This window comes from Pezoporus occidentalis, unplaced genomic scaffold (genome assembly GCF_034315485.1).
Source record: "Pezoporus occidentalis ecotype Australia unplaced genomic scaffold, CSIRO_AGI_Poc_V1 ctg8, whole genome shotgun sequence".
In the NCBI taxonomy this organism is placed as follows: Eukaryota; Metazoa; Chordata; class Aves; order Psittaciformes; family Psittacidae; genus Pezoporus; species Pezoporus occidentalis.
The window spans coordinates 14064962-14086254 of NW_026916158.1; the positions used below are offsets into that span (position 1 = coordinate 14064962).

At 58.7% G+C, this 21293-nt stretch overlaps 2 protein-coding genes across 5 annotated transcripts; both read right to left on the reverse strand.

The window, feature by feature from the left end:
• Positions 1-4320: 4320 nt before the first annotated feature.
• LOC134155853 (PHD finger protein 13-like) lies at positions 4321-9522 on the reverse strand. Of its 2 annotated transcripts, none has more exons than XM_062603472.1 (5): positions 9324-9522; positions 7523-7615; positions 6727-7339; positions 6410-6445; positions 4321-6313 (listed from the first exon to the last, which is right to left on the reverse strand). In XM_062603472.1, exons 1-5 carry the CDS (start codon positions 9453-9455, stop codon positions 6087-6089), a joined length of 1101 nt encoding a protein of 366 aa, XP_062459456.1. In that variant the 5' UTR covers positions 9456-9522; the 3' UTR covers positions 4321-6086. The 2 variants fall into 2 exon arrangements, with proteins under 2 accessions (XP_062459456.1, XP_062459455.1); XM_062603471.1 differs by having other exon boundaries at positions 6410-6448; positions 9324-9518.
• A 471-nt stretch (positions 9523-9993) lies between these two features.
• On the reverse strand, positions 9994-20971 carry ABCF3 (ATP binding cassette subfamily F member 3). 3 transcript variants are annotated; one of them, XM_062603463.1, is made up of 21 exons: positions 20796-20967; positions 20437-20584; positions 20270-20349; positions 19848-19903; positions 18024-18121; positions 17795-17917; positions 17262-17528; positions 16975-17055; positions 16353-16412; positions 15968-16024; positions 15734-15756; positions 15091-15146; positions 14767-14967; positions 14521-14597; positions 14245-14289; positions 13785-13917; positions 13136-13224; positions 12853-12944; positions 12144-12276; positions 11692-11779; positions 9994-10912 (listed from the first exon to the last, which is right to left on the reverse strand). In XM_062603463.1, exons 1-21 carry the CDS (start codon positions 20866-20868, stop codon positions 10754-10756), a joined length of 2139 nt encoding a protein of 712 aa, XP_062459447.1. In that variant the 5' UTR covers positions 20869-20967; the 3' UTR covers positions 9994-10753. The 3 variants fall into 3 exon arrangements, 2 of the variants coding, with proteins under 2 accessions (XP_062459447.1, XP_062459448.1); XM_062603464.1 differs by lacking the exon at positions 19848-19903 and having other exon boundaries at positions 20437-20633; positions 20796-20922; XR_009961748.1 differs by lacking the exon at positions 12144-12276 and having other exon boundaries at positions 10772-10912; positions 20796-20971.
• Positions 20972-21293: the final 322 nt, after the last annotated feature.

Below are 21293 nucleotides of genomic sequence, written 5' to 3' on the forward strand. Positions count from 1 at the left end.
ATGGATTCCTGAGAGCTCGGCACTGCCTTTCGGCAGAGCGCTGAGCTCAGGTATGCATTAAACACTGTAAAGCAGGCCTGGCTCAGCCCAATAGCTACATTCAGTACCCTCACACCCCAGTGACCCCACAAGCCCTCACCAGCAGCAGTACCACACAAGGGACCAGTTGTGATCTGGGTATTTATCCCCCAGTCACCTGTACCCTGTTCTGGGTTTATTGAGCTGAATTATCACACAGAGATAGGGCTGGCTGGAGGGAAGCACGGACCACAACGCTCTTACAGATGCTCTCGGGTCCTGAGTCACTGATAGTTTAGTGCTATGGGAGGAAATAACCTGAAGCCCAAGGAGATAACAGCCAGTGTCAGGCTGGGAGCAACTGTGCTCCCAGGCAGAGTCTCTGCCTGCCGGGAGAGGGAGGGGCGGGGGTGTCCTGTTCAGCTCTCTGCTGCTCATTAATCAGGACAAATTAAAGGGGATCCTGAGGATGGATAGCCATAGAGGATGAGGAGAATGCTGGCGGTGTTTCTGGTTGAAATCAGGCACGCCTTGGTTTAACTTGTGTAATATTGGCCTGCCCAGCTGCAGGGATTTACAGGGGGGCTGCAGGGAGAAGGCAGCAGGAAATGAAACATAAGCAGAGAGAGATACGGAGACGTCAGGGACTCCTGGGGAAAAGAGCTGGGAAAGCTGCCAGTACTCCTGCCCAGACTTAATGGAAGCCCTCCCAGGATGCTGGAGCAGGCATAGCTCTGACACAGGCCCAGGACACGCACTGGTGGCTGCTGGATTTTCTTTCCACAGCCAAAAATAGCGGGGCTTGCAGCTGTGGGTTGGGCACAGGGATCTCACAGCATCCACCCCATGGGGCTGCTGTGCTCACTCTGCAACCTAACCTTGGCTCACCGCAGCTCTTGCTGAGGCACCAGGCTCGCTGCTGAAAGTGAAACTCTTTGGGTTTTGGGAACCAGAAACCGGACGTACTGCTGACGCTTGCCTCCGCTTCCTGTACAGAGGCTGAAGTGTTTGCCCAGGCTCTGAGGTAGGTTCCACGGAGAGCCTCCTTTCACAGCAGCAGGACTGGCGGCAGCGGCAGCAGCAGCAGCAGCGTGCCCAAGGGTGTGCATTATCGCTCCAGCTCCTCACTACTAACCATCTTCCGAGGGTCGGGTGGTAGTGGGTCAGCAGCAACTGGGGCTCAGCAACGCAGTGGGGCCCATCAGGTCAGCCTGCCCCTCTGCATGGGAGCCCGAGGATAAATCTGGGGTGCTGCATGCCAGGCAGGGCCGTGCTGGCCTGCCTCCCAGCCAGGCTCGGAGACAGAGATGGGGTGCAGGGGGCTGGGAACCCCTCCTAGGAGCGGCGGCTGAGGAATTGGGCTGGAGAGGTTGGGTGGGGAGAAGGGAGAGGGGCAGGGGGAAGAGAACCGGGAAGAAAAACCACCCCAAAAGGCTCGCGGCTGGGGAGAAGGGGAGGAGGGAGCAGGGCGCGGGCGAAGCTGCAGGGGGTCGTCCCCAGTCCGGAGCACCCTGGTGTTCCCAGGGCTCGGGGCACCCACGGCGAGGAAAAGGAACCGGATACGGGCATGCCCGGGCAGACTCCCGCGGGCAGGGATGGCCGAACGCCTGCTTCCCTCTAGCGGGGAGCGACGGCGGAAGGAAAGGGGCGGTTCGGCCGGGCCGGCTGCACCCAGCCCCGGCTCCCCGCCCCATCCCGCTCCTACGGGCACGTGGTGCGGGCGGGGCAGGCTTCCGGAGCGGCGGCGGAGCGGTGAGGGCGGGCGGCGCTGGCAGCGGGGGGCAGCCGCCGGGGGTCTGCGGGCCCGGCCCAGGGCATGGGCTGGGGCTCCCGGGGCGGTGCTGGGTTCGCCTCCCCACGCGTGTCCCGCGATGGGCCCTCGGGGAGTCCGCCAGGTCCCGGTGCAGCCGCGGTACCCAAGGGCACCGTTCCCTCGACGCTGCGGACGTGGCCTCGGGAACATGTCCCTGTACCCCCGCACTGGACGGGAGCACAGCCTGCGTGGGCTGCCCCAATCCCTCGCAGGGGTGGGTTTTGGAGTGGTGGCAGCATACCCCTGGGCTGTGTCACCCGGGAGAAGGCGTGGGGACAGACAGTGCTGGCAGCCTGTGTAGACAGGTGATGTCGGCATCCAGGGGCAGGCGAAGGGAGGATCAGAGGAAGGGAAAGGGGGTGTGTGTTCAACTTCATTCTGTACCCACAGCACCACATCCTCTGACACACAGCGATGGGGAGACCCCAGAAGAACGCCACCAGCGCGTCATCCCCTAGGCCGGCCACCACCGCCTCCAAAACTGCCCCCTCCACACCACCGCCTTCCGCCTCGGCTACCCAGGCCCGGACTGCAGCTGCCAGGGCTACTGGCCCCAGCCGGGGGCAGGGAACAAAGCCAGACTCCTCTCAGCAGAGACCCACAGCATCCCGCGGAGCCCAAGGAGGTGCTGGGGACCAGCACAGAGCATCCACCGGAAGTTATTCTGCAACCCAGAAGAAGGCACCAGATGCCAAAGCAGCTGCCAGTTCAGCCAGACCCAACACCAAAGCAGCTGCCAGTCCAGCCAGACCCAATACCAAAGCAGCTGCCAGTCCAGCCAGACCCAACACCAAAGCAGCTGCCAGTCCAGCCAGACCCAACACCAAAGCAGCTGCCAGTCCAGCCAGACCTAACCCATGTCTGCAGAAGCAGCAGCCTGGGGATGCCCTGAGCAGGGCCTATGGCTGGTTCCTGCCCCCGCTGGAGAGCCAGGACATCCCACGTGTGGAGAAGGAGACCCGTGGCCAGCGGAGCAACCCCAAGTGGTATGAGTGGCGGGCAAACCGCATCACTGCCTCCATGGCCCCCAGGATCGCCAACAGCAATTTTGCCAATGGCAAGACTGACAAGGTGCCACAGTCCTACCTCAAAGCAGTAGTGGATTCCAGCCCCAGTGTGCAGACACGAGCCATGGCCTGGGGGATCGACAATGAGAAGGTGGCTGTGCAGGCTTATGAGCAGCTGAAGTCGCAGGCAGTGGGCAAGCCAGTGCGGGTGGAGGACTGTGGCCTCTTCATTGACCCGGATAAGAAGTGGATCGCTGCCAGCCCAGATGGCATCATCAGGGAGGCAGCCACAGGGAAGGCCCTAGGGCTGTTGGAAGTGAAGTGTCCCTACAAGCACAGGAACAATACGGTACGTGATGCCTGCAATGACAAGGATTTCTGCCTGAAGATGGATGGGGACTGCTATGCCCTGAAGAAGGATCATGCCTACTTCACCCAGGTCCAGTGCCAGCTGGCAGCCACCGGCTTCCAACAAGCCGACTTCGTGGTGCACACCAACAAGGAGACAGCCGTGGTCCCTGTGAAGTTCGACTCTGAGTTCTGGGGACAGACAGTGCCCAAGCTGGAGAAGTTTTACACTGAGGCAGTGATTCCCCACCTGCAGAAGGCAGGCAGCTCCGCCCTGGCCAAGGAGGAGTAGACCCCCCTGCCCCATCTTGCTCATCTGCCCCAGAAACCCACCTTTGGTCCCTAGCATAGAAAATGCACCTGGGTCTGCTGCTGTTCTTGGACTGTTCTCTGCCTCAGGACTGAAACACTGCCAGCAGGACCATGCTTTGGTAGGGATCTCCATGAACAGTAACCTCTAGTGCCTTCTTGTCCTGTCATCCTCACTGTATCCCCCATTTGACCAAACAACACTCCCTGATGGAAGCTGGTACACCTCTGGATCTGCAGGGGAAGCCAGTGATACCTCCATGCTGGAGTAAAAGGCTTATTTTGTGGAGAAAACTGGATCCTTTGGCATCTCGACTGCTGTCAGAACTAAACTGTAGCTCTGATCCGGAGACAGGGAAGTTTTGTCAAAACCCAAGAGTGAAACAGCTTTTCAGCTAAATAGTGGATGTACTGTAAGAATGACAGCAAGGGCATGTGGACGCACCTCTCCTTGAGCCATTGGACCTGCTTCTTTGGAGTAACCCATGATGTTCACAATGAGTTGGCTGCAGCCTTGGGAAGATGGCATCCGTTGAAGAGGTTATCCCCCAGCCCATCTGCTTCCAGAGGACCTTCCTGTGAAGCATCACTGTGCACTGCAGCGGGGTGGGGAGGTGGTCATCGCTCTATTAAACACAAGATGCACTGGCCTGCTCGTTCCCTGTTGTTTATGCACCCTGGTGTTTACCTGGGGTGGGGGTGGGTTATCAGGGCTGAGTGGGATCCCCACACCAGGTCCCCTCCCAGCCACAGCAGAAGGGGAGCACTTGTGTCCCAGAGGGACATGAGACCCAAGGCCACCAAACTATGCCAAAGCGACCACCGTTATGGCAAAAGTACTTTATTATATACATAAGACTCTAGCCACACTCCACAGGGCAAGGACCAGAATTCACTATTTTACATATCAATACAAAGAAACTATAAAAACATAAAGCACTTTTGGGGCCCAGGCTTTCCATAGGAGGAGAGGCACAGGGATGAGCCTGGGGGCTGAGTGACAGGGGCTGCCCCACACTCTCCCCCGAGCTGTGGTCCCACTGTAACCAGATGTGCAAGTAGAAAAGAACCTAGTTAAGAAATACAGTCATGGGGGCCGTCCCACTCCTGCTTCAGTCAGCAGCGCACGGGGGGCCAAGCTGAGCATCACCAGGCCAGGAGCAGAGGCTGTGTCCCCCAGGGAAAGTGCAGAAGGCACGTGGGCCAGGCTTTTTGGAGGGGCTGTGAGGAGGAGGTGGGATCCAAGTGCACATGGGGCCCCACGAGATCACACACAGACACTGCGCACAGGGAACACAGAAGGGGTAAAGCCTTCCACTGCTGAACTTCACCAGGGGGCTGGAGAGGGCACTTCCCATGTCTCTGGAGCAGCAGTTGCATAGCAGAAGGGGCTCAGGGCCCACTCTTGACAAGTCATAAAGTTTAAATCTACATGTTCAGGACAAAAAAAAAAACAAACCCAACAACCTTAGTGATGGAGTGAGTGCTGGGAAGCAAAAGCATCCCAGCTCCTGGCTCCATCCAAGCTCAGGTCTCAGCGTCCAGCTGGTGTTGAAGCACATGCTCCACCAGGCAGCCCTGCAGGTAGGAGCCGGCCTCAGGGTACGAGCTCCAGTTGTTTTAAACTGGGTGTGGAAAACATGGAAAGCTAACCAGAGCATTCTTCTGATCCCTTTCTGAAGGGCTGCCAGCCCTGCCACAGCCAGCTCTGAGGATAACTTCAATCTCCTACAATGAATCTCACCCCTCTTCACACAGGAGACCTCAGTGAAGCTGGAGAACATGAACCAAGGAGGGCTGCTCAGCAAGAACAGCCTTTGCAGTCATCTACTAGGGGATGCCTTTGCTAATCCTGACCCATCAGGGCTATCCTGGGGCTACCGGGACAGCAAACAAAACCAGGAGCGCCACAGGATGGACCTCCCCTGTGCAGCCTACAGCGCGGATGAGCCAGAGATAGATGGCTCCACCAATGCCCCTAAAATGCAAGAGCCCCAGTCTGCTTCAGGCATCAACAAGACCAATGTCCCTTCCCTGCCTAGCCTGGAGAGCAGCACACTACATCCCTTAATGCAGTGTAGCCCTTGATGTAGTGTAGCAAGAAGCTGTAGCCCTGCCTGGGCTGCACCTACTTGCTGGAGAACTTGGGTCACTGGGGCTTTGCCATTGCAGCCCACCTGAAGGTTCAAGGGAAACGGTGATGAAAAAGGAGGAAGGGGCGTCACATCTTAGGCTAAGTGTAAGCTTCCACCACACCACAGAAAAACTGCTTGGACTAGGTTCTCCTTGGCTGTCCTGGGGTAAAGGCACTGGGACAGCCTCGTGCAAAGACAGAGATGTTTCTGAATGACCTAGTGCGTGGCTGGGCCACCCTGCTCTCCCCCCAACACCTCTGGGGTAACCGACCTCTGCGGCCAACACAATCCTCAGGGAGGACATGCATGGCAGCTTCCAGGAAGTGCAAGGGGGACAGTCCAGCCCCCGGCCCGGCCCCTCCACTGCCATTACTGTGCATTGATTGTCTAGCCAAACCAGGCTACAGTCTGCAGTTGAGAAAAGGGGACCCCCACCTTCCCTGCTGTGGAGGAGCTTCAGTCACAGAAGCGCTTGCGGGGCACTGTTCGAGCTCGGTTAGAGCGGCGAATCTCCTGCTTGGCATCGCGGCACCGCTGGCAGATGAAAACCTCAGGCACGTTGGACTTGCGGATCTTGGCACAGGAGAGGTGGATCCAGGTCGCACACTCATTACATTCAATCATGGGCCTCCCTGCGAAGGGCTTCAGGCAGAAGCAGGTGATCAGATCCCAGGCATCATCGTCTGGTCAGGGAGAGAGACACTGGTCAGAAACCACCTTACCAGCTGCAGCCAGACTAGCCAGTTCTGCTGGTGATAAATGGGATAGCCCTCACTCACCTTCCGCTTTGGTGTTGGGTGCTGCTGTGAATTCAACTGCTGGAATCGCAAAAGGGGAGAAAAGAAAAAAAGGAAGACCAGATGAGCAGAGAGCCCTGCACCCCACTTTGGACACTCCACAGAACAGAGCTGCCTAACAGAATTGCTCTGCTCTTCAGGCCCCTCCAGGTCCCAGTGGTATTCCCCTTGCTGGGAGAGGCTTGGGCCATCCACAAGGCCTCCCTGCAGCCAGCATAGGTAGCTCCAGCTAAGGGAGGGACCATCTTCATCACTGGCTGCAGCACAACAAAGCCCTCTGCACTGCCTCAGGTACTCACCACTAAGCTGGGAACTCCCTCTGCTTGCATCTTCTCCTTCGCTTTGGTCCAAGGTACTACAAGAACTGGGGCTTTTCCTCCCTCTAGAGCAGGGGTTGTGCTCCTTTAGCTGAGGATCATCTCCTGCTAGCTTCTTGGTCCCCTGCTCTCTATGCATCCAGTCCTTCTCCTCCTTCATCAGTTCCTCCAGGAGGGAGTTGGGCTGGGGGTCCCCAGCTGGGTTGAGGGAAGGCTCCTGGAGCTGCTCTTTCACAGGAAGCACCTGTCCCTCTGGCGCAGGCAGCTCCTTCACCCCGTCCTGCTCTGACCCAAAGCCCTTCCCAGTGCTCAGCAGCACGCTCTTCACCTCTGGCTCCAAAATGAGTTTCTTTGCTGGTGGCTTTTTCCGTTTGGTTTGCTGGGGCCGGACGTCATAGAAGCTGGTGGGAAAGGCTGGGCAGCTCATGAGCAAGCTGCTCTCCACAGCCCCCCTGGCCATGCTGTTCCTGCTCCTCCCATCATCCGTCAGGACATGGCAGTCAGAGGAGTGGGATGAGGCCCAGCTATCACTGTCCTGAGTGCTCCCTGTGCTGTTCTGGGGACTCATGCTGCCTCCATGGGTCCAAGGTTCATTCTGCAAGAGGGGAAGATGCAGGACTAACATGGGAGACTGCAAAGCAGACACTCAAGGGTAAGGAGGAAGGAACTGGGGATGGAGAACAATTCTTGAGGAGAAATTAGAAGCTGGGTTTGCACAAAGTGGAGAGCCCAGAGAAACCAGTCTTTTCGTAGAAGAACACCCTGTAAACCTGCTTACCTCTTCAGGGTAGGGGATGTAGCCTGCATAGGCCAAAACGAAGGTGCAGAACTGGTTGAAATCCTCCACGGTTCTCTGTCGTTTCTGCAATGGCTGCAACAAACACCACGTGTCAGCTAAACTGCTCCATACCCGTACCTGAGCTGAGCATCCCAACCAATCCTGCCAGGCAGTGCTGGACCACCAGGCAATTAAACAAGCAGGTAATTTTTAGGTAATCCATCCATCCATCCATCCATCCATCCATCCATCCATCCATCCATCCATCCATCCATCCATCCATCCCATCTGCATCATCTGGCTCGACAGACGCAGCCTTTCCCTTCAGCGCCCGTACAGCGGGGGGACACATGGCGCACACGGTGAGGACACGGTGGGACACTTGGAGCGCCAGCAGCCGCCCGGCACAGCGGAGTCAGAGGCTCGGGAGCTCCGAGCCAGGGATGTCCGCCCACAGCGGCTGACTCAGGGCTAGAGGGAGAAGGTGCCGGGGGCCTGGGGCTTCCCCGGCTCAGCCGGAAGAGGCTGGCGCCGCTCAGGACCAAGTGCCGCACTCGGAGCTCCGGGATCCCGCGGCAGAGCCATCCCCGCGCCGAGGCCCCCAGAGCCATGGGCGGAGTAGCAGACGCCCCCCACCCGTCCCCGCCGGCACCGGGGGGAGCCCCTGAGGCCAGGCCGGGCCGGGCCGCGCCGCGCCGCTCCCCCTCGGCCGGAACCGCCGGTGAGGGGCGGGAAGCGGGCGGCCACCGCCTGTCCCCGCGCCGGGCACCTGATGGCTCCCAAGATGGCGCCGCGCTCCCGGTCCTGCCCCGACCAACCGCGGGGGGGGGGGGAGGTGGAAGAGGAGAAAGGTGGGGGTGAGACCCCGCTCCCGCACACGGGCATCCCCCTCCCCCCACGAGCAACACCCGCCCCGGCACGGGACCTCCGGAACCGGCACACAACAGCGCGCGCACACCGCTCACACACGCACCCCGGCAGCCCCCCCCCCCGCCCCGGTACAAGCATGCCGCGAAACACACACACACACACACACACACACACACACACACATACATACATGCACACACACGCATCCTGGCCACACAGGTCCCCGGCCGCACCGCCAGCATCCCCCGGACCCGGTGTGCCTCCTCCCGCCCGCCCGCCCCCCCCGTCCCGTTCCCCCGGCACCATCTCCCGCCCCTGCCCACAGCCGCCCCTCGGGGCTCTTCACACAGGTACAGGCCCCCCCGCGGGCGCACGCACACACAGAGCCGCTCCCTCCGTCCCGTTCTCACGGGGGACACACAGCGACACCCCCCGCACACACACAGACCCGCTCCCCCCCCCCCGTTCATGTGGGGAACACAGACACCCCTCCCGCGTGCACACACAGAGCCATTCCCCCCCCGTTCTCATGGGGAACACAGAGACCCCCCCCTCCGCGCACACGCACAGAGCCGCTCGCTCCCCTCCTCCCCGTTCATATGGGGAACACAGAGGCCTCCAGCACACACACACAGATCCCCCCCCGTTCACATGGGGCGCACAAACACCCGCCTCCCCCTCCCCCCGCACACACACAGCGCTCCCCCGCTCGCACATACACCACGCACAGCCCCCCCCCAACCAAGCCTCCCTCAGTCACAACCCCCCCCAAGAGCGCAGCTCCAAGCACCCCTCGATATGAGGGCACCCCCCCCCCCCCAGCACACACGGTCCCCCGTGCACGCAGAGGATTTCCCCCCCCCATCCCATGGCGGGCCCTCACCCCGGACACACAAACAGCGTCCCCAGGGTCCCCCCCAGCCCCGCTCACCTCCTCGGACACCGGGGATCCGGGGCTGGGCACGGGGCTGCTCCCCGCCGAGCGCGGCCCGCCGCTGGGGAACGGTGCTCCGGGAGCAGCGGCCCCGCGCCCCTCACCTGCCGCCTCCCCGCCAGCGCTCATGCCGCCCGCCGGGCCCTCCCTGCCCTGCCCTGCCGTGCCCGGTGCGGTGGGTGCCCACCGCCGGTCGTACCGAGGCTCGAGCACCGCCCCGGCCGCAGGGGCGGGACCACCTGGTGGCGGGGAAGGCGGGGGCGGAGCCTCGCGCCAGCCGCCCCGGGAGGACCGGCGCGGGGCGGGAGCCGCGGATCGGGCCCGCCCCACACAGCCCCGGGACGCCGGCACCCCCCGCTCCGGGTGCCCGCCCTGCCCCCTCCTCTCACCGCCCCCTAACAGCAACCGGATCCAGCACCCGACCGGGCTGACACCCAAAGCCCGCCTCCCCTACCGCCAGAGCGGGGCACCGGCGCGGCTCCGCTCACCCCGGCACGGGCACCCGCCTCCCGCACACCACGGCGGAGCCATTTAATTTGGCGAGACCCACCCAGAACGCATCTCCCCCCCCACCCCCGCTGCCTTGTGGCCGGGGCAGCAGAAACACCCCTCCCACCTCCTCCCGCATTCAAGCCCCGCAGCCCCCCCAAGGACAGAGAGCACTGCACCCACTGCATCCTGGGTTTATTTACACGGCAACCTCTGTGCAGGGGGGCAGGAGGGACCCCGGGGCAGCTCACCCCAGGGCCGGTTTGCAAGCAGAGGCAGGCGCTGAGGCGCAGAGGCGCCGGTAGCAGCCCAGGGAAAGGAGCGGGGAGCGGGGCCCAGGAAGAGCCGGGCGCTTGCTCCCTCGGCACTATAAACACAAACCCCTGGGGAGGACGGACCAAGCAAGCCCCAGCTTCCAGGGACTGGGGGAAGAGGCCGGGGTCATATTTAGCAGCAGAAGCCTCATTTCCCTCCAGGGTGGCAGGAGGATGGTGGCATGAGATGGAGCCGGACAAAAAAAAAAACAAACTAAAAAAGGCATAGGGAGAAGCCAAGAAACATGGAGAACAGCTCCTCTCCTGCCCTCCAGAGCACGCAGTGACACCAGGGTTGTCGGGATGTGACACCTCTTTCCCTCCTCTCAGCAGAGCAGCAGCTCCAGGCACAGCCTTTCCCGTGTGCCCAGCACCAGGCACAGCCCAGACCAGCAGCAGTCTCCAGTGTGCCCACAGCCACGCACAGCACCAGGCTCCTGCTCCCTCGCTGTCCTTCCACCCGGCCCCTGGAGGGGAGAGCAGTTCAGGTGGCAGTTCGACGGCATGGCTGACGGTCCATGTGGGCAGCAGCGTCCTTGGCGCTCTGCCAGGCACAGTTGGGATGGATGCCAAGGCAGTTGAGCTTTGCCCTCCAGCCCCAGCACAGTCCGGCTCCTGCCTCCCTTATAGGAAACCCTCCTTCCGGAACTGCTCCTTCAGGATGTCTCTGTACTGCTCGAAGCCACCCTCGATGCGGGTCACGGTGGTGTTCTCACAGACCCATAGCTCCTTGCACACCAGGTGGATGAAGCGCTCGTTGTGGGACACCAGAATTACACCACCCTGCCGACACACAAGGTGGGGAAAAAGGGAACTTAGTGGAGCACAACCCAGGGCCCAGCACTGGTGGCAGGGAGATCCTGAGCCCCTGCCCAGGACTTCGGGTTTCCTTTTGCATCAGAGAAAACAGAATGGTATTTCACTGGCAGGGACCTAATCCCAGCCTTTCCTTCCTTCAGGGGGAGAGACAGATCACACATGGAGGAGGCAAGTGGAGCAGAAACATATTTAGCCTCCACTCTTGGAAGGTGACCACAGGGTTTGTTACTGGCTCTCCAGGTCTCTGACAACTTTAGGGATGGAGATTCCAGACGGAGGCAATGACAGCTGAAATGTGGCTGGGCAAGGCCCCCGCAATCTCAGTTAAGCTTTTACTTTGCAAGAAAACTGCCCCAACCTGAGCAACTATTGAACAGTGAGAACCAGAGTGATCACAGAGGTACCTGGAGATCATTGAAGATCAGCCATAAAACATGCCTAAGGAAGATCCAAGTGGCCCCAAGGCAGGGCTGAGTGCCACATGCAGCACGCAAGAAGTCACAGCAAAATGGGGGACAAGGTGCTCTCTGGTCTGCTGCTGCCTGCCTCAGCAACTCCCAGCCAAAGCAGGCAGGTGAAACAAACCACCAGGGTGGATGATTACGGCTGAAACGTGACCAACTTCCCAAATTCTGTCCTGGGCTTGAAGCCACTACTGGTATTTGACCACCACCTCTAGCTGAGATACCCAGGAACTTGAGCTGGAGGCTGCAGGAAGCTTTACAGAAATGGGAGATCCTTACCCGGAATTTATTCAGTGCCTTTGCCAATGCTTCGATAGTCTCCATGTCCAGGTGATTTGTTGGCTCATCTAGGATGTAGAAGTTTGGACTGGAAAAGAAGACAGCTCTGAGCACACATGGGAACAGGCCCCCGCTGGGTCTGCACCCATTGCACTGCTGCGACCTGCACCAGGCTGCTGCTTTAGCTGCTTGGAGCCACAGCCACCAGCACATGCCTGGCTCAAGATCCACACTGCCCAGCTCCAGGGATACCTCTTATCCCAAGAGAGGAGAAAACCACCTGCCTCCTTCTACACAGTTCTCCCAAGGTGACAACCTCCCTCCCCACAAAGTGCCAAGGAGAAGGCTTCCACAAGGTGTTGGGAAGTCCCTGGATGTCTGCCTTCCTCCTGGAGAAGCAGGCTCCAGGGATGAAGCCATGCCAAAATCAACAGCATCCGGGAGAAAATTACCAGGACATAGTCATCTGGGCAAAGGCCACACGACTCTTCTGACCTCCAGACAGGCTGGCCACAGGGCGCACGGCCAGCTCCCCTGAGATGCCGTAGCTCCCCAGCTGATGCCGGTACTCCTCCTCCGTCTTCCCTGCAGGAACGTGTCATAACACAGCTATGGCACACCCGATGTGACACAGGGTGTCCAGTGCCATGTGCTTGGGCAGTGTGTGCCAGACCAGCATGGCGGTGGAGGAATTCAGTATCTGCTTCCAGGCAATTCCCTCCCAAGCAGGGGGTTTGCAGGGAAAACCTGACTGACACAATCAGGACAGGGGCTGCAGGGCTGGTGACCAACTCCAAGTGATGGTGCACCCAGTCCCCTTGTCACCATGTTATAACAGAGGAGGGAGCCAGAGGTTTTGGGAGCTGGGGAAGGGGGAGCCAGTGCTCACTTCGCGCCCAGGAGGAAAGTGGGTCATCTGTCCCCAAAACCTGGCCACGGTGGAGCACCAGCCTGAGGTCTGCAGGCTGCCAGCTACCCACTTCTCATGGCTGGTGTCCTGAACTTGGCTGGACGTGGGGAGATAACCCAGAGCAGGTGGTGTCCCTCAGGCACTGATGTGACACAGCCTTCTGCTCAGGGCCATGGAACAAATCGATGCCACTCCATATACAGCAGAGGAGACCTCAATGTCCCAGATCTTTTGGGATCTCGCAGACTCACCTGGGAACTTTCTTGCCAGTAACTCTACAGCACTGATGTTTAAATCCAGTTGATCCACATGGTGCTGGCTAAAATAACCGATCTTTAGGTTTCTGCAGAGTAAGAGAGATTGGGAGCTGGTACTAGGCCCTGCAAAGCCAGTACTCATAGCTGCAGCTACAGTAAAGGGAGCACATGCATGGGTGTGCAGGACCCACCCCCATCACCCCAAAGCATAGCCCAGAAGCCCTCCAGCTGCACCATTCTTCCCAGTCCCAGTCCCCCAGCCCTTCCTACCAGGTACCTGTGAGCATGTCGTATCCCTCTGACTGGTGCCAGCTCCCCCATTAAGATCTTTAGCATGGTCGACTTGCCAGCTCCGTTTTCCCCAACCTAGAGAAGCAGCAGCAGCAGCACTGGAGATCATGAAACCCATCAAGGTACTTTGAAGAGGGAGGCAGTGATCAGGGAATCTCAGCTCTCTTGGATGATCACGCAGCAGAGGGGGGCAGGTTGAGACTCTAACCAGTGACTCCAGCTACCCGGCAGCTGCATTTCTATCACTGACGAACAGCACAGGCAGCAGTGCTAGATGATGTTCCTTCCCCAACCCTTGAGCCTAAGGACTACCTGGTCCCAGTCTCATTTCCAAACCATAGTGTCTCTCTGCTGCCCCATCCAAGGTAGCAGGAGCCCCCACTGTTGTCAGCTAACACGGAGTTACAGAGAAGATGGAGCCAGTCTCGTCTTAGATGCACCCGGTAACAGAATCAAGGGGGATCAAATGCTGCAATGGGACCCAGAGGAATGGGAGAAACAGTCCTCCCTAGAAATATCCAGAAGTCAACTGAGCAAGGACCGGAGCAACCTGACCTAACATCAAAGCTGGCCCTGCTTTGGGCAGGGACCTCCAAGGTCCCTTGCAGCCACCATTACTCTGCAACCCCACATACCACACAGATGCGGGACTCCAGGTCAGCAGAGACGGAGAGGGAATGAAAGATGTAGCGACTTGGGTCGTAACAGAAGTCTACTTCATCCAGCTGCAGGATTGGCGGGGAGAACTTCTCAAAGCCATCAGGGAACCTGGGAAGACAGGAAGAGAGATGGTGAGGAACTTCAGCGATCCTGCTCCCAGCCCCCTGGGACAACCTCTACTACCCCCCACGTGGCAAGAGATGCTCCTTGACATGCAGGGCCTCTGGGAAGGATGGTCACAAGAAAAGGACACAGATCTGAGGCCTTGGTCCCAAGAAGGAACCCAGCCTGAATGCAGGGGTCTGTCTGGGCTCCCTGTCACAGTAAGTAAGGCTGGCCCGCAGGAAGGGGTGGTTACTCCAGCCAGGACAGGACTCAGGAGGAGCTCACATCAGAAACAGGCATTCTCCAAGAAAGGGGTCAGGAGACACTTACTTCATGATCACCTCAGACTCCTTGTCCACAGGTTTCAGCTCTGGTCTGGAAGAAGAGGAGACACATAACTGAGGTGCCTTGCACTGGGGGTCTGTTCCCACATCAGAAGCCCAGATAAGAGCGTTGCAACACCTCAGCCTAGCCAAAGCCTCTAGCAGAGACAGAGCATCCAAAAGCCCAAACCACCGCTGTATCCCCCAGGCACCCTGGGAACCTCTGTTTCTTCCCATGAGCACTGCCTCTTCCCCACTTCCTGAAAGTAGAAGATGCACTCACAGCTTCTCCAACAGCTTGAGCTTGCTCTGCACTTGGGATGCCCGGTTGGCATTGTAGCGAAAGCGGTCAATGAACACCTACAAGAGAGAAAATCATCAGAGAACTCTATGTCCCCTTCAGCCTCAACCACCCTGCTCTGCTGCCAGACCTCCTGCAGCAATACAGGCACATCATGGGTCTAGAAGCATGGAGGAAGGGACAAGGCTAGGAGAAAAGCGCCCCAGCACTACTGGCTTCTCCCGGTACCTGGATGTGCTCACGGTACTGCTGCTGGGCTTCATACTCTCGCTGCTGGTTCTTCAGCCGCTCCTCCTTGATCTTCATGAAGTTCTCAAAGTCCCCACGGTACATGTCCAGCCGCTGCGAGTGCAGGTGGATGATGTCTGTGGCTACCGCGTTCAGGAAGTTCCTGTCATGGGACACCACGAGGATGGTCGACTGCCAGGTCTGGAGGAGACAGTGAGAGGGAGGCCTGAGCACCACAAAGCACATGGCTCAGTCCCACCACCCAGTGAGGCGAGACACCAGCCTGACCCTTGCTCTGTCTTAGGGGCTCCCACCACTCCCTACCTGCAGGTAGGTCTCCAGCCACAAAATGGCCCTCACGTCCAGCATGTTTGTTGGCTCTGAGGGAAGGGAGAGAGTCACTGAGATCAGATGGGATGAGGATGGCTGGATTATGTTTTTTTTACACAGGAAAGACTAACACTTGGCATTACGGAGGAAGAGACCCTGCGTAGGGACCTTTTCCCCCCAAGCTCAAGGGGACTCACACATGTAGGATTTAATGGAGTGTAGGCACACGGGAAGGGATGCTCCCCCCACACCATACCAGCACCCAGACCCTGATGCCCAGCAGCTGCAGCAGCATCTTGCCCAGAACCTCCTTCCAAGGTGGGCGCCTGCTGGCCCCAGGGTCACCCACTGCAGTGAAGGGACACTCCCCAGTGTGGGCTGGCTGCCAGGGCACATCACAGGGACCACTTGGGGCAGGGTGACAGGCAGCTCTCCTGGGTGCAGTGAAAGCAGCTGCCCAAGCAGAACTCCCTGCACCGCTGCCATGCCAGGGGAGCACCAGCAGCCCTGCCAGTCAGCCCTGTCACACAGGACTATTTTGAGCAGGCAGCTAAAGGCCACAGTGTGTTCCTAACCCCAGCAAGGGCATAGGCAGGCCCAGCAGCAGTGTCGGAGGGGACTCGCAGTATCGACTTACCATCCAGGAGAAGGAGATCTGGCCTACAAGAAACAAGACATGGGTATCAGAAACAAAAAGAGCACAGGGTCAGTAATGAAAAGCACATTTCATCACACACACAGAGCTGCGATGCCTCCAGTGCTCCCCACTCCAAGAGCCTGAACCGAGGGGAACCCCAGGCAGCATCCCTGCAACTCACAGCACAGATAGCAAGGAGCATTAACCCCAGAGCACAAAGGCCTGGACACCAACCTGGCAAACAGGGCTCTGGCTAAGGCCAGTCTCATTCTCCAGCCTCCGGAAAACTCTCTGAGGAGAGAAGAGGTTGCAGAGGGGTTACTGTTTAATGCAGGACCCTTCTAAGTTTACCTGCCTGCCAGGATCCCCGCTCCCCAGCAGCTCTTTGGCTCTGCTGCCACCCGGAGGCACGTTGTCTCTGCAGAGATCTTGGGCACAGCACAAGATCAATGGCCCAGCAGGAACCCAGGGCAGGAGGCCACATCGGATGGGCAGGAATAGACCCTTGCTCTCCACAGGAGGCTTCCCTCCCCTACAGCCACAGCAGTGCCTGGGAACTCACCAGGAGCATCTCCCCAGACCCATTTCTGTCTCAATGCCCAGGGCTTTGGAGACTTACTTGGTTGTCTGTTGTTGCATCTTTGCATTAAAACCCAGCCCAGCAAGAATGACGGATGCCCTGGGGAAAAGGGGAGAGAACAGGAATCCAGCTACAGCATCAGATAGCAGAGCACAGTCCAAGGTCTCAGACCTATGGCCACCACTCTACTGCCTGGTTTAAAGCCATTCTGGTGCAGGAAAACTTCCCTGCACACCCAAGAGCAGTGTTCGGCTGGCATATGCAGCCCAGCAGGGAACAGCATCGACATGAAGTCCCAGATGATTTGCAAGGAGTTCTCAGCTCTTTGACCAGGAAGAGAGTCACTACCACCAACATCCCAGAAACGTTCCCCAGACAGCAGGAACCTGGGGAAGTTGCGAGGAGCAGCAGCAACAATGAAAGCCATTTGGGGCAAAAAAAATATCCCTGCAGCATCGGGAGGAAGCTTGACTACTCCTAACCCAGCAGAGCTGTGATAGAAGCTGACAAGATAGAAGAGACAAGAAGAGCAAGCAGTCTGGAGAGCCCCCTGTCCCCACGTGCCAGATCCCAGGGCCACAGCATCACCCTTCCATGCCCTGTACCACTCCCCAGCTCTGCCCATGCCAACAGACAGCGGTGCCCTCAGAGCCCGTCTCACCTTGCTGGGGCCTTGTCTGCCTCAATCTCCTCTAGCTTTGCATAGATCTCCGATAGCCTGGCACCTTCTGTTCCTTCTCCCCTGTGGCAGGACAAAGAGGAGTGTGTGGAACTGACCAAGATCAGAGTCTGAGTGCTGGGGGAGCCTGATCTCCACAGGCAGGACCAAGGTGGGCAAGACACAGCCCAGCTCTACCGAAGCCCTTCATTTGAAGGAAGAGACCTCAGAGTGAGACCTCATGGTCAAGAGGCCACAGAAGGGCTGTAAACGCTGCAGCAACATCTCACCTGCCAGCATTAACTTTAGCTGTCAGGTCTCTCTCCTCCCGCAGTAGGCTCTCACGAGTGGTGTCGCACTCCAGCACACTCTGTAGCGCTGGTGTGTCATCCCCTGCCACCTCCTGCTCCACGTGGAGGATGCTGATGTGTGAGGGGATGTGCAGGCTCCGGCTGGCAATCATCTTCAGCAGTGTGGTCTTCCCCAGCCCGTTCCTGCCCACCAGCCCATAGCGCCGTCCGAATGCCAGGTTCAGATCTGCCCCTGCCAGCAGGACGCTACAGCAAGAGAGCAGGCATGTAGGGATCAGAATGCCCCACAGAGAGGGAGATAACCAGCAGCCACCTGTACCCAGCATATTTCAGGCTGTGCTGGAGGCAAGCAACTGTCACAGAGTTCTCCTGACCAAAGGCAAGAGTGTAGGTGCCCTCTCTGATCTTTTCCATACCCTCTGCTATTTCTCAACCACTCTTCAATCCAGTTTCAATCCCCCACAGTCTGAAGCCCCAGAAAGGATCTTTCCCACCTCCCCACCTGCACTCACCGCTCACCGAAGGACACATCGAAGTTCTCAATGCGCACATCATACGACTTGTTCTTGCCTGATGACTCCATGCGAGTCTCCTTCTTGCTGGCAGCTTGGCTGGCAGACGCCTCCTCAAGGACCCTGTGAGCAGGCAGAAGACAGAGAAAGGGGCTCAACTGGAAAGCTCTGGTACAGTCAGATCCCAGCAGAATGGAATGGGAATGTTCGAGGCATCCTCCATACTCACAGAGGGCCAGATGACTTCAAGGAATCCCGTTCCATCCTTTTGTCTTGCTTGGCTTTCAGCCTGGCTTCTGCCTTCTCCAGTTTCTTGGCATTCACCATCTGGGGCACAAAACAGAGTTTAAAGGTGAGAGAGTGTCTTCAGCAAAAGCCCAACTCCAGGAGAAGAGATCAGTCAACCCCTCAAGCCTGAAAGGAAAGGGAGAGCAGGAGACAGGTAGGACAGGCGAACTGTGACATATTCAACTGCATTTTGAGGAAGCTAATCAGGCCAGGAAGTCACTTCAGGAATGAAGTCCTAAATCAATGGCTCACAGACAACAGTTCTGCCATAGCAAGGCAAAGGGCTTGTCTGACCCTAAGGTACAGCCAGTTTCTGTAGTTCCAGGGAGATGGGTCAGCCAAGTCACTTCAATAGCAGCAACCTGTGATCCCTACACCCAGCCTTTCCCTAGATCCTGAGGTGTTCCCCTTCCTGACACGTTAAACTTTAGCCAGCTTAGAAAAAACTCTGTTTATGCAACGGATCGATCACAACGGAGACAAAAAGCATTTAATTAAACCTGGAGACAAGAAAGAGCCAAGTGTTTTAACCTGCCTTGGGTCTTGGCCAGGCTCTCAGCCCACTCCAGCTTGCTCCTGTGTCAAGTCAAATACTTGTGGCTGACCAAGAATACTCCTAGATATTTCTAGGCAACTCTTCAGCTACCAGAGCACATTACAGACCTACATGCTAGACTGAAGAGCGTCTTGTTACTGGAGCTGTGACCCCATACCTACAGACAGATTGAGTCACTCTGTAAACTGTACCGACCTCCCTGGATCTCCCAGTAAGACGTCCTCCACAGCCTGAGAGGCCTCCCGAGACCTCCAATTTTTCTGAAGATCCTTTTGAGCTGTGGACACAAGAGCCAGCAAGCGAACCAGCAGCAACAGCTCCAGTGCCAAACCCAGCAACAGCTGCCAGCTTTCACCTAGGGCTCTGTTCAGACACGTGGGGATCACGTTCAGCCTCAGTCTCCAAGCAAGGAGTTCTCATCCTCAGTCCATTACCCCAGGAAGGGAGAGCTCCAGGAGAGACCGGCCTGGTGGAGGGACTGCCCACCCTGTACGGCTACAGCTGCCCTTGCTTTTCAGATACACCACCACATCTCACCTGTACTCAAACTTTGGCACATCCAGTGCAGAGGGGAAGCCAGGGCACTCCTGAGTGAGCAGCTACACATTTTGTAAGTAAAGACATTACTATTTCCTCCAGGTCGTGGAGCATAACTGCCTCTAAATTTCTCTGCTCTTACTCTGATTTCTCAAACCATGACAACCCACAGCCATTGGTAAAGTTGGGCGTACAACCTAACCACAGGAGCTCTCTGGAAATCAGCTGCTCCCTGCTAACTCCCCACCAGTAACATCCCAACATCTGGGATTTTATCTCATTGACTATGGCAAAACGTCATCCCAGTACATCCTGTTTTCTCAACCAAAGGCCCTGCTGTAAAAGCCAAATGTCTTCATGAGAGAGAAGCTGCACTCTGAGCATCACCACTGCATCAACCACCTTTTGAAATTCATTAAGAAAGCACAGCAAAATAGGTTCTGTCAAATTAATATACCAGTATCTCCTGTTGAGGCTCTTTATCAGACCAAGGTCAAGAGTTTCCCAGCTCACAGCAAACCTGACAAGGAGGAGCAGTACTCCCTGCAGCTGTGTCCCGAACCAGGGTGGCTGCCTTTCCAAGCTGACTGGAGCAGGGCACCTGCAGCCTCACATGTCAGTTGCTACTACCAGCTCTGCTGCCCTACAGACAAGGGTATGGTCCCCACTTACCGAGGTCTGGCCTCTCTTCAGCAGCAGCCCCGGCAGCATGTCCGCACTGGCATCAGCTGCAACAAGATGGTTGGGCTGGTGAGCGTGTGCTCCAGAGAGGCTCCACAAAGTGCTGCCTGAACGTCTGCCTGTGAGCAGACATGCCTGTTCCTTCTCCCCATGGGACGGGGATATCAAAGGGTGGCTTCTCCCCCAGCAGGCAGCTGGGTGCCACTGGCCACAGCTCAGCAGTGGGAAGAGCAAAAGGGCCAGCACCTCTCAGGGGCAGCCCAAGGCATACAGTGGTGGGGCGAGCTGCTCCCTGAGGTCCAGCACATGTACACTCAGTGCCCCAAGCCCATCCCTGCTGCTGGCACCTTGGATGGGCATGGGAGCTGGGGGAGTGATATGCATGACCAGGGGTCCTTGGAGGCAGCACTCACCACATCCATCAGTGATCTGGGAGAGCTGGATAGGGGAGTCCAGCAGCACCTGGCTGCAGCGCTGAGCTTGGGCCTCATCCCTGCGAGAGAGGAGGAGGAGGAGGAGGAAGAGGCGGCAGGGTTCAGGACGGTGTGAGGGCGCTGGGGGCCGGGGCGGTGACCCTTACAGCTGCAGGGTGTTGAAGAGGCGCTGGCAGATCTCCCGGATGGCGCCGTCGTCCTTGGTGTCCTGCGACACCTCCCGCAGGAGCTCGCCCACCGCCTCCACCAGGTCGTCCACCGACTCGAAGTCGGCCCCGCCGCCGTGCAGGATCCCTGCGGGCACACCGCGCCGCCGATGCACACCCCTCCGCTCGCTCGAGCGCTGTCGCGACGGACGGCCGCGTGTCGCGATGCGGCCGGCAGGTGTCACCCACCCGCTCCCACCACCCCTTTTCCTCCCCGGCAGCCTGTCGCGACAGCGGGGAGGTGTCGCGACACGCGGCGGGGCGGGAGGCCGAGCCGCGAGAAGGCGGCCGCCGCTCACCCGTCACGTAAGCGAAGACCTCGCCGTCCAGGTCTGGGAACTCGCTGCGGAGGATGTCGGCGCAGGACGCCATGGCAGAGCCGGAGCGGGCCCCCCTGCCGGTGCCGCCGCCGCCGCACGGAGCCCGGCGCCGCGGCCGAGGCGGAAGGGACGGCGCGCCCGGGGGCTGCCGGGAAGTGGAGTCTGGGGCGTGGCGCGCGTGCGCGGGGCTCCGCTCGGGCCAGGGTCGTTCCGCACCGTTTGGAACGGGAAAGAGGAGGTCCGGCGCTCGGCGGCAGCAGCCAGGGCCGAGGCGCTGTGACAGGGACAGTGTCTGTGCTCGGCCGCCCCCCATCTACTCGCACCTGTGCCGGAACGGGGCAGCAAGGACCAGTTCATCCCAGCCAGAGGTTTCGGTGAGCCAGCCCTGGAGGGAAAGCCCAGAGCACCCGCCTTGCCCTGGCGGGTTGCGGCAGCAGCTGGAAGCCAAAGCATCACTTGCTCGTTTCACGCACTAAC